Source organism: Malus domestica, chromosome 08, assembly GCF_042453785.1.
Source record: "Malus domestica chromosome 08, GDT2T_hap1".
NCBI classification, from domain to species: domain Eukaryota; kingdom Viridiplantae; phylum Streptophyta; class Magnoliopsida; order Rosales; family Rosaceae; genus Malus; species Malus domestica.
Window position 1 is genome coordinate 22,218,685 of NC_091668.1, and position 12,810 is coordinate 22,231,494.

Sequence of the window (12,810 nt, forward strand, 5' to 3'; positions counted from 1 at the left end):
TTAAGACCAGATTAGTTTCTTGGCAACGTTTTAAAACTAGGGACAAATTATGTAGACAGGTATCAAAAGAATCACCATAAACAGAAAAATCATCCATGAACACTTCAATTATTTTCTCAATCATATCAGAAAAGATACTCACCATACACCTTTGAAATGTGGCAGGTGCGTTGCAAAGTCCAAACGGCATCCTTCGATATGCAAATGTACCAAATGGACATGTGAAAGTCGTCTTTTCTTGATCCTCTGGAGCAACTGCAATTTGATTATATCCAGAATAGCCATCAAGAAAACAATAATGAGAATGACCAGCTAACCTTTCTAACATTTGATCAATGAATGGGACTGGAAAGTGATCCTTGCGTGTGGTGTTGTTTATCTTCCGATAGTCTGTACAAACTCTCCAACTATTTTGCACACGTGTAGGCACTAGCTCATTAGCTTCATTCTTAACAACTGTGACTCCTGATCGCTTTGGAACTACGTGAACAGGGCTCACCCACTTGCTGTCTGAAATAGGATATATGATGCCAACATCAAGAAGTTTGATAACCTCTTTCTTGACGACCTCCATCATGAGAGGGTTTAAACGACGTTGAGCTTCCCTTGTTGGTTTTGCACCTTCCTCCAACAGAATCTTATGCATACATGTAGCTGGATTTATACCTTTGATATCTGTAATGCTCCAAGCTATCGCAGTTTTATGATCCTTCAGTACCCGGATCAGTTTCTCCATCTCCTCTGCTGTGAGTTGTGATGATATGATGACTGGTAATGTTTCTTCCTCTCCCAAAAATGCATACTTCAAATATTCAGGAATCGATTTAAGCTCCAATTTTGGTGCCTGAATCACAGAAGGAAGATTTTTTTTGTTAGAAATAGGAAGAGAAATAAAATAGGCAGAAGATTTACCGTGAATTGGTGAAAGAGACTCAAGATCTGCCATAGTCTGAATTAATTCTTCATCAATGTGCTCGAAAGTATTAAGCTTTTCATGTGTAATGCTATGCACTAACACCTTTTCTAAATTACCTTGTCCCACACTTTCATTAAAACAATCCTGCACAAAATAGTCAAACGCATCAATAGAGAAACAAGATTCAAAATCAATAGGGTACCTCATAGCCTCGAAGATTTTGAATTTGACAATTTCTCCATCAATTTCCATGGTCAAGGTACCATCATAGACGTCAATCTTTGTACGTGCCGTTCTAAGGAATGGTCTTCCCAATATAAGAGGAAGTGCAGTAGGCATAGGGTCATGTTCCATCTCAAGAACAAAAAAATCAGCAGGAAAAATAAGCTCATTCACTTGCACAAGTACATCCTCCAATAAGCCTTTCGGATATCTATTTGAACGGTCTGCCAACTGGATTATTACCTTTGTTTCCTTCAACTCTCCAAGGTTCAATGATTCATACACTGAATATGGCATCAGATTGATGGATGCCCCCAAATCACACAATGCTCTCCCAAACTCTTTCCCTCCAATTACACATGGAATGGTAAAGCTACCGGCATCCTTCAACTTTGGTGGTAGCTTCCTTTGCAAAACAGCTGATGCTTCCTCACTTAATGCCACAGTTTCTTGATCATTGAATCTCCTCTTGTTTGTACAAAGCTCTTTAAGGAACTTTGCATACTTGGGCACTTGTTTTATGGCATCTAAAAGAGGTAAGTTCACTTGGACTTTCCGGAAAGTATCCAAGATTTCCTTATCAGTTTGCTCTTTCTTAGACTTCATAAACCTACGAGGAAAAGGAATAGGGACACATGAGTTAAATGAATTTTGAATTTCTTTACTTACCTTATCAGAATCTTTTTTGTTCAATTCTGTATCTTTAGGAGACTTTTCAGTTTCTGTTGAATCCTCATCTTGCTTAAAAATTTCTTTTCCACTCCTTAAAGTCATAGCATTTAACTGCTCCGCATTTGGATTTGTCACAGTTTGGCTCGGTAACCTTCCTGGTTGGTGTTGTTGCCCCATCAAACTTGCTAACTGACTCATTTGACGCTCAAGGTTTTCAATTGCTTTGTCTGTTTTCTGTTGATGAGATTGAGTAGAGTTAGCTAAAGAAGCAATTAAATCCTCAAGAGACTTACTTGGAGCTTGTTGTTGTTGAGGCTGAAATGGTGCCTGCGGTCTTGCTTGAAAGAAGCCAGGCGGACGGTTATAGTTGTTGGGAACAGATTGTTGTCCGTTGTCTTGATTGTTCCATTTTAAGTGTGGATGATCACGCCATCCTGCATTATAGTTGTTGGAATAGGGATCATACTTTTGCCTTTGTTGCCCTTGAAACCCTCCTAACGCATTAGCTTGCTCAAGACCACCTTGATCCATCAACGAAGGGCAAATGTTCGTGGCATGTCCCATCATTGAACATACACCACACACCTGTTTTGGAGCCACAATAACCTGTTGCACAAGATTAGTCAAGTTAGCTAATTGTAATTCAATACTAGAATTAGCACTTACCTCGTTAACTTTCTTAAAAGGTAGCTCATCTCTCCCTCCAAATTGTCGTGTGTTGCCAGCAATGTTCTTTAATAATGCCTTAGCATTTATTGGTGTCTTGTCCATGAATGCTCCTCCACTTGCTGCATCAAGCATTATACGATCAGTACCACATAATCCTTCATAAAAATACTGTATTAAAAGATGCTCTGAAATTTGATGATTAGGACAAGATGCAACCAAATGTGTGAATCGCTCATAGTAATCTCCAAAGGGCTCTCCATGTTGTTGTCGGATTGCACATATGTCTTTCCTTATGCTTGCAGCTTTGGTGGCCGGAAAATATTGCTCTAAGAATGCTTGCTTCACCTGATTCCAGGTGTTCATTGATCCCGGAGGTAAATTGTAAAGCCACTCCTTTGCCTTAGCTTCTAATGTAAATGGGAATGCTCTCAACTTGACTTGCTCCTCATTCACATTTGCTGGTCTCATTCCTGAGCATACTACATGAAACTCCATAAGATGCTTGTTGGCATCCTCTGTTGCGAACCCATGGAACTTAGGCAAATAGTGAATCATGCCGGACTTGAGCTCACATCCTCCTTCGTCATTTGGATATGTGATGCACAATGGTTGTTGATCCGTGTTTGGCGTTGCCAACTCCCTGAGAGTACGGTTGTCAGCCATGTCTCCTTGTGGTTTTTCCTCCTTTATTGAACTAAAATGTGGTGGAGACGATGATGATGGTACGGACACCAATGCTTGATTCTGTTTGATTTCTCCTCGAACCTTTCGAAGTATTTGTTCAGGCTCAGGATTGTAGGGAGCTATATCAATGCTTTCGGACCTTCGAGTTTGCATATACTACAAAAAGTACCTGAAATAAACCCAAAACCAAAAACACTAAATAGACAAGAAATAGAAAATAATACAAATAAATAAAAATAAAATATAAGCAATCAGAAATAACAATCCCCGGCGACACGGCGCCAAAAATTTGGTAGGGAATTATAACGCACCACAAAGTAGCACACAATAATCCTATTAATTTTCCTTATTAACACTAAGATTTGTCGATTGTAGCATATGAAAATAAGGGTCTTTCCCGCAGAAGATTGTTTTATCCAAATACTTAAAATGTCACAAAAACGGGTGGCTGTCTCCACTGACCAGCCACCAAACAATAATTATTAAACTAACTTATACTTATCCAAATGCAACGAAATTTTATACACATAAACTAGACACACCAAGCTATGCTCACACAAATTTTTGGGATTTTTGGATTTGATTTGCTATTTAAATTAAATCATGCAAAAACAGTACAGAAACCAATTTTAAATAATACCAATAGATTTTAATTCACAAGTTAAGAAAATGAGTTAGGGGACATGCTTTCCACCACCAAATAATCATGAGTATGTTATGTTTCATTCAAATTGCTTTTATTTCCGGATGAAGATGCTCAAGTTGGCTCAATGTTAGAACACAACTTATTACTCTTTCTTACGTAGTATGTTAAGAGAATGGTGTTTTCAACTTAACTTAGTCCCTAGCATGCAATCTAGAATGGTGTGTTCATAGATTTAACAAGTAGAAATCATTAAGAATAAAAAGAGTTTGAGTCATCACAAGGCATCGTAAGTACTGGTGTTGTCTTACTTCTCCTAGAAATCGTTTCACATGTTAACCACAATTAACAAATGCTACTCTAGAACATATGTAGGTCCTCATTCAACAAGGGCAGGCAGACATATATTCATAGCATTAAAATCCTAGATATGCTCACTATGTATGCATCCATAGAAACACATAAAGAATTTATCAATGAGATAAGTAGTGAAACAATTTTCATCCTTTCATAAAAGTCATTCAAACAAAATATCACAACAAATTTACGATCATATTCGGGGCTTCAAAACAGCCCCTAACTACTAAAAATTAGTTACACATTATCCTCAAATTAAACCAAACGTAAAACATGAGTTTGAGAAGATAACACCAATAAGAATGGAGTGAAGCCCTCTGCCTCTGTGCTCCTCTTCTTCCCTGTGCTTATTTCTGCGCCTAGCAAGTCCCTGACTTGCCCTTTGATTTCTCACTGCCCTCCTTATTTTCTGCGCTCTTCTCCCTTTTACACTGCTATCTTGGCCCTTTTATTTATCGTTGTGCCCTCTCCCGTGTGCTGCCCTCCTGTCAGTCTCTCTGTCCTCTTTGTATTCTTTTTCTCCATGTGCCATCCTCTCTGTCTTCTTCTTTATTTTATTTTGCTGTCAGTGATCTCCTCTTTCTCTCCGTTGGTTTTCTCCATCTGCTTCTGTTTCCTGTCTTCTCCAAGCTCACGCTGCAAAAGCAGCTGCTCTCCCGCACCTCAAGGCAGCTTTGCTGCTTCTGTACCTTTCTCACGCTGCCAAGGGCAGCTTTTCAATTTGGTCATTTTCTTCTGTGCTGGCACTCACGCTGCAAGGCAGCTTTTCTCTTCTTTCACTGGCACCCTCTGCACTCACTCTGCTTTTCTTATTTCTTATTCCTGCCAGTCTGCCATCCACTGCATTATTCTTTCTGTATTTTCTTTTGCTCTCAATCTTTCTTACTCTCTCTTCTGTTTCTCGTCTCTCCTGCTCTCCGTGTCTGCCCTCTCTTTATTTCCCCGCTCTTTTATTTTTCTTTTCTGCTTGCCATGCTGTTTTCTGCTTTTCTCGCTGGTTTTTGTATTGCTGTCATGCACTCCTTCTTTCTTCCACTAGTCCATGTCCTCCCACTTATTCTTTTATTTATTATTCTTCTCACTGCTCTTTTGCTTTCACGTTTTCTGCCTTCTGATTTCTTTTCTTTCTGCCATCCCCGTCAGTTTCTCCACCTCCTACAGCCATTTAAATTCACAATTAGTGCTCCACTTGCTCCACTTTAATGAAAACAATGCTAAAACAAAAATAACTGTATATTAACACAAGGTAAGGTAAAATGCCACAATTTTAACACAAAAACATCACAAAGACTTTAGAAATGGATGGTATAAATGCATGAAATATATGAATTATCACTAAACAGCACCAAAACTGCACAAAACTGCACAAAAACAGCAGCTAAACTGCAGCAAAAATTACACCACAACTGCACCAAAACTGCACCAAAAAACTGCACAAAACTGCACCAAAAAACGCATCACATAATTCACATCTACTAAAATTCAACTTGATCACCAATCAATCACAATAGCTTACTACAACCCAATTGAAAAGTTAAGTTTGCCATAATACAACTAAAGTTCAAACTTCAAAGTTTCAAACAAAGTTCAATGTCAAATGCCTTATGGCATTAGTACAACCAAAAAAATAAATGGTTCATGGAATTCAACAAAATCTTGGTTTTCAACTTACTTTGCATCGTTCAAGTTTCAAACCTTTACCTTTCCTTTTCCTTTTAGACACTTATTCTTTGAAGGTTTAGGAGACCTTTGAGCTTGTGAAGACCTTGCACTTTGTAAACGCATAAGGGGAGGCTCTTGTAAATTAGAACCTTGAGATTGCTTTGGAGCTTGTTGTGGTTCTTGATCAAGAGTAAGAGAGACAATGCTTGAAGTCGATTTGGCCAACTCTACACAATACAAAACATAAAAAATATAATTGATGTTTAACATTTATTGTTCTTACCGGTGATGTTTAACATTTATTGTTCTTACCGGTGATTACTGGATTACGTAAATGGTGCAGTGAAGACATCAGTGAATTATGCAAATGGTGCAGTGAAGACATTCACAAACTGAAAACAACAAATGGTGCAGTGAAGACGGTGAATCAACGCAGTCACAGATTAACAAATTGAAAACAACAAATAAAACCACAGAAAAAGAAAACAGTCAACTCCCCTTGGAACAAAGAACATACGGATAGAAGAAGACTCAAAATGAGAGAAATGAAACAAATAAATAGACCTTCTAAATCTCCTAATTCATTTAAAAAACAAACCATAGAATAATGTTATATGGGTGATATCAAACAAAAGCAAACTACTGTGAACTTTTAACTTCAAAACCAATCATCAATGATAGATACTAATATCTCAACTTTCGAAAAAAAATTACTTACTTTGCCAAACCCAAACCTTTAACCTGCCTAACATTCGAAAGAAATGCACATTTTAAATTATCAATCATGATTCGGTGCATGAGTTTGTTCTCATATTTTCCCGTTTAATCTAACAACATATATGAAATTGAAGACAGAGGATGAGAAATTTTTACCTCTGGGTGTGTTGACTCCAAGATTGGAGGCAAGGCAGAGATGAAAGCAAGCAGTGACTCAGTGACTCAGTGAGGTCACAAGCAGAAGCAGTCGCTCGCAGGCAGCCGCAGAAGCAGATGCAGAAGCAGTTGCGACTCGCTCGCAGGCAGGCAGGCAGGCAGAAGCAGATGCAAGCAAGCAGTCAGGTGACCAGGTCGCAAAGGCAGATGCGGAGATGCAAGGAGGCGGCGCAGAAGCAGTCACTGAAACTACAAACCCACTCGGTGCAAACCCAGAATCGCAAAACCAAATGTATAAGTATAACCTAGTTGAATGAACTAAATAAAAATAAAAATGTGCGGTTTCGGTTTCGGTTTCGGTGCGGTTTTGAAAACCCAAAACCGAAACCAAACCGTTTTGTGTGCCGCGGTTCGATTTTGAAACCGAAACCGTTTCAAAACCGCAAAACCAAACCGTTTGGTGCGGTTTGATTTGATTCGTGTTTCAGTTTCGATTTTTGGTTCCAAGTGCCCATCCCTAGTAAGGAGAGGAAGGCACTGGGCTGCCACTGACCCCAAGCCGGAGCCCAAGGCCGACAGCAAGGAGGGTTTTAGAAGTTTAGGGGTTTTTGGGAGAGAGACAGGCACGTATGTTGCCTTTTTTAGTAAATAGACACCAAAGTGATTTTTCACCACTCATTTGGCACCTTCTTCATTTTCAACGTCTTTGTTGAAAAAATTTGTGAGTCATCCTGTACTCGTCTCTCCCAAAGCTTCATTGTATGACTCATTAACTTAATACCTATATGGTTAATGCAATTTTGAATATCCCCTCATTTTTGTACATAGGCACTGAAGTGCTTTTTCGCCACTCATTTGACATATTTATGTTTCTTTACATAGGAACAAATTCGAATGCTTACTCCCAGCACAACCCTATACAAAGCAGGGGAGATTGCTTGCGGACCAAGAATAATAAATTAAGTTGGTTTTGTGGCAGAAATCATCACAAAAAGCCTATTCCTCACTTTTGTAAAACCTACTAGTCCACAAGCTTGACAGATGTCTTCTAATTCACTTTCTGATGTGAAGACTTGGCCGCCCGATATTTGCTTTGTTCTCTACGAAACAGAAGACATAAAATCAACCCCCAGTGAGATTGAGATAAAAAGTCGTAGTCCCAAACCATTCACTACATAACGCACATTCAGCGGAATCCCAAAGCTGCAACAATGAAACGTTGGAGTGGAAAAGATGTACCTGTGTTATGTTCCTTAGAAATGGGATGAGCGAAAAAGGCCCATCGAGTATGTAAGTAGATGCAACAAACACCCCCCCAGGTCGCAGGACTCGACTAATTTCAGCAACCTTCAAAACCACAGTAATTACTCAGGAGAAACTACCAGGTTAAACTAAAATCGGAAAACTGGGGAGAAAACACATTTGGTTCTACCAGATAATATTACATCTGCACCAATATAAGCACATTTATAATCAATCCATGCCGATTTGGAGATAACTACTAAATCAGCGAGGAACAGAGGAATATGAAATTACTAACAAATTTCTGTACCAGGGTATCAGAAAAATTAAAACACGCAACAAATAGTCAAATACTATGTTTTTGTTCCCAAGGCAAGGTTAGCTATTTCTTATTTTTCTTTAAGAAATCTTAAAGGTATGTTGTTAAAATGTGCTCATAATGCAAAATGTTTCATTAACTTATTAGGAGACAAATTTATTAGCATCAAGGACTTTTCACCACTGCTAATACGTTAAGATTTAAGCCTTACAGGTAGTCAAAGCAAACAGCACAGTTAGCTCTAACACCGTATATATAACTACTTACAGCTGTTGATGGTGAAGGCCAACAATGTATGGCAGCACCAGCATGCACTGCATCCACAGAACCAGTAGCAAAGGGAAGCCGAGAAATATCAGCTCTGACCAGGATCATGTTCCTAATAAAATAAAAAAACTTAAATCAGGCAAATAATGGAAAGTATATTAAACTTTCAGATTTATCATCTAAATTTGAATGAAAAATTCAAAGTTCTGTACTCTTTGGGGAAGTTCTCCTCCTGCTGAATGAATCCATAGCACTCCTTCAACATGTTCTCTGAGTAGTCCAAAGCAACAACAAGAGAAAACAATCCACTCTTAGCGAAAAGTCTAGAAAACATCCCACTCCCACAACTTGCATCAATGATATTTCCACCACCCAAGACTGGCTTTAAGAAATCCTTAGTCAACTCAAACTGCAGTCAAAACTATGCTGCGGTTAGCAACTCAAGAACCTCCTTTGGCAAGACAAATTGAGTGCACACTGGTAAAACATGACTGTTTTTTCAGTTGTTCAGACAACTACATTGCATATTTGGCAGCAACACAATGGTTCTATCTGTTTTCAATGCCGTGATCAGAATAGAGCACTTAGTTCAACACAATGATTCTATCTGTTTTTCATTGGCGGTGGAGCTTCTTAGTTTAAGTAAATACTATACTAACTTAGGCCCAAAATAAAATACTTTACTAGAAAATTTCACTTCATAATTCATATGTAACCAAACAAAATGGACTATGTCGTTCCCTGTCCAAAACCCCAATATTATATGAAATATTGTCCGTTGGCACACTTCGCAACTTTCTAAAGGTTGTATGACAGTATGAGTTACAACACAACCTATCAAATACCATCTTTTGAAATTTAGAAAGGACGTTTGATAAGCCATTGCGATGATAAAATCTGAAATAAAGTAACTGATCATCTTACCTCTTTCTCTGGGCCAGGAAATCCACCCCATACAGTAAAGCTTTGACGCCAGCCCCTCTCATAGAGGTACGATACCAATGGAGTCCTGATGCAACAAAAAGTCACTAGACGCTATACAAAGATGCATATCAACATATTCATGAGGTATTAGGAAGTACTATTGGTAATGCTTTGAAAATTGTAATGTGGTAGATGCAATCAGTTCAACTAGGTTCATGCCCCATCTATGCCACAGAGGATAAAGTAATAATGTTCACCGCAACCGCCTATGAGAACAGAAAGAATCTCATTCACATAATAAGAGTCAAAGAAGATACATAATCTCCAAACATATGTAAAAGATCAATATACTAAACATCAGATGTTATTCTGCACCATAAGCCCATAACTAGAGCCTATTTTTGTTATTCCTATGCGAGATACATTCAGAGAGATGGAGAAACTAAGAGGATTCACGTCTGACTCTACTTCGGCCATGTTTATTCACCATCCCCATTTAAAATTCATTTCAAAACCATATGATTACCACATATGGGTTGTACAATTAAAGCTAAATACAATTCCAATACCTAAATATTTCTGTGGTAACGGGCATTGATTCACCATAGTCCTTGGTGCCGCTTGCTGTTGTCAGGTCAATATGTGTTTCGTTGCCAAAGTATGTCTTCTTACAAGTGCCACATTGAAAACTAGACCCAGAAGCAGACTCACTGCAAAAGCATGCCACTCCCATAATCAACGAAAACAAAAATAACGAAAAGCGAATCAAAATTATACAATGCAACCTCAAGGTAATCCTAAATATAGCTTACACAGATAAGCCCGGATCACCGGAACTTGAAAGTGGATCGTAGCATATCGGACAAGCTAAAATGTTGTTGCTGCTGATGCCATCATTTTGCACCACAATTGGTTCCTATTGTTTATGAAGCAAACAATTTCAAACCTTAATCTCAAAAATAAACATTAGCTCAATCAAGATTAAGGTTGTCCAAAAGATTTTAACTCTTACTGAAGGCAATATAGTACTAGGAAAATAAAAGCTCTGAACTTTTCCTTTTCCCTACCGTTTCTCGGCAACCAAACAGACAAAACTACAATTGGGTTTTCAATCTTCTATTCCATGAACTGAATCGATGAATTGAATTGATGAATTAAAGCAAGAAAATAAGCTAAATGCAACGTACGGTTGGCTCGACTTCGACGAGGGCACCCGAAGCAGCAGCTCGAACTTTGATTGCCGCCGCGAAACAGCGCTTGAAAACCCGTGAAGCAGCAGAAGTCCTGAGCTTGAGAAGACAAGGCCCTGAATTACCGAGTTGACTCAGAAGAAACGGGGAGCAGAGGTTGCCGACCACCGTCTCCATGATCGCTCTGTTTTGGTGTGTGGTGGTGGCTCTGACTGTGAATGGCTACTCACTTTTTGTGCACTATTATTGCAACTTTCGATTTTTTTATATTGTTTGTTAATTTGGTGGGAATTATTACAGCTTTTGTTTTTGTTTGTTCGGATTTGGGAAAGATAATTAGCATGTGCCGACAAAAGTCCAGGATTATTTAGCAGGGCTGCTGGTCTCGTCTGGATTATTTTACTTCGATGATGGACCCTAGGGATAATAGATCCATATGCTAGAAATATCCAATGCCGAATGAACGGTGGTGGGAAAACTGAGTGGCTCGATTAAACACTAAAACAATAACAAAGGTTTATTCTACTAAGTAGAATTAGATGTATGAATTTTAAAATATCATTACGCTTGATTTGTGTCAAGTACTCTATGTTTTTTCTTAAGAGCAAGTTCATCCCACCCAATTGCTGTGGGGATTGGGTGATTCAAGTCAACCCACCAAAATCAACAAAATGAGCTCTAGTCAATGCCCAATCAGTCGGGCTACAGTAAAAAGGAGAAGGCATGATTGCTTGAACTTCATTAATATAGACCGTTGGATCACATTTTATTTTTTGCATCCAACAACCCAAATTGTGCCACGCCATCCAACAGTAACTTTGAATTTTATTTTCTTATTTTTCTGTTTTTGAAATTTTTTTCTAAAAGTTGGAATAACCTAGTCCATTGATTATACATCTAACGGCTTAGGTTTGGACATGTGTCCTAGCCATTGGAATTGGATCTAAATGCGCTTGCTAGTGGGCCCCAACACCTGCTTTTGGTCGGCTCACTCTCCTTCCTCCGCATGTGAAAGCTACGCACCTAGAAAAAAAAAATAATCGTCACTGATGTCAGATTCGTTGATGTCAGATCCACTCAATCAGCATGTTGGGCTATTCTAACTCATGTGGTGAGTCAGGTTTCCCTAGAGCCTAGTTGATTGGGTAAGGCTGGAGTGGTTTTGGGGAGCTTGGGGGGTTAGATAGCCTAAGAGCCTCTCCAAAGAAGACGTCAATTTCAAAACATCAAAGTTAAAATGGTTGACTTGACAATTTGATATATTGTCAATATTTTACTTCCACCTGGTATGCCAAAATTTATTGCTTCATTTATGTTTTTTTTTTAACAAAAATAATAAAAGTTAGGTTGTTGTTGGTTAAAAATAATAAAATAATACTTAAATATGCTAACATTTAAGATAAGACAAATGGAATGCCTTTGGAAATAGCAAAAATCAAATTTGAATGTAGCTTCAAATTTGACATCTCTTTGTCTATGTAAGTTTAGCCTTCTTTTCCATATCATCTTTGACATCTCGGTTGGAATAAATGGTACATCATTTATTATCGTTATAAGTCTATGTGACTCATGAGTAGATTTTATATTATATATTTAACCATATTATTAGTATATTTTGAAAGAATTTTGATACTTTGAATTGTATTTTCAATATAGGACTTTCGATTTCCTTTGGAGCAAAACATGGTCAAATAGATGAATTTTGGAGTAATTCTAGTTGAAGAACGTTCGTGAGTCACTTGGCTTGATCGTGTCAAAATTTGGAATTTTTCTACCTAGCAGTAATTTTTTGGCAATAAAATAAAGGAGCGATGCGTAGTGCTAGAATAGTGACGTTTTGGGCTTGAATTGCATTTTTAGAGCCCAAGACCTCGGATGGGTTTGTTGCCTTCTGGAGATGTGTTCAAAACATCCTGATCTTCAAAACAAGCTATTATGGGTCAGATTTGAAGGATATCTGGGGCTAAAACGTGGCTGGATAAGTACTTAGCAGATTCTACTAACTTAATTAGGACTTTATTTTATAAGATAACATATTTTGTTATTATTCTTAGTTTCCTAGTTGGAACAAAAGACAACATTTTAGGGTTTGTGCGATGGCATAGCAACATATATTGCTTTGCTATTCTCAGTTTTTTCTCTAAGCTTTCTTTTATTCAACTTCAAAGAC

At 38.1% G+C, this 12,810-nt stretch overlaps 1 protein-coding gene across 3 annotated transcripts in view; it reads right to left on the reverse strand.

Moving 5' to 3' along the window:
• Nucleotides 1-11,074, reverse strand: part of LOC103453319 (uncharacterized methyltransferase At1g78140, chloroplastic-like) — a 25,043-nt gene extending 13,969 nt beyond the window's left edge. For 2 of the 3 annotated variants that reach the window (XM_070827245.1, XM_029107157.2), the window contains exons 1-2: nt 10,638-10,927; nt 10,263-10,366 (exon numbers count right to left, since the gene is read on the reverse strand). In XM_070827245.1, coding sequence (XP_070683346.1) covers nt 10,263-10,366; nt 10,638-10,817 — 284 coding nt within the window. In that variant the 5' untranslated portion in view covers nt 10,818-10,927. Of the gene's footprint in view, nt 1-7,513; nt 7,799-7,937; nt 8,046-8,526; nt 8,639-8,738; nt 8,936-9,450; nt 9,536-10,019; nt 10,161-10,262; nt 10,367-10,637 lie in introns of those variants that run through there. The other variant, XM_029107156.2, reaches the window with a different exon arrangement.
• Between the last annotated feature and the right edge of the window lie 1,736 nt (nt 11,075-12,810).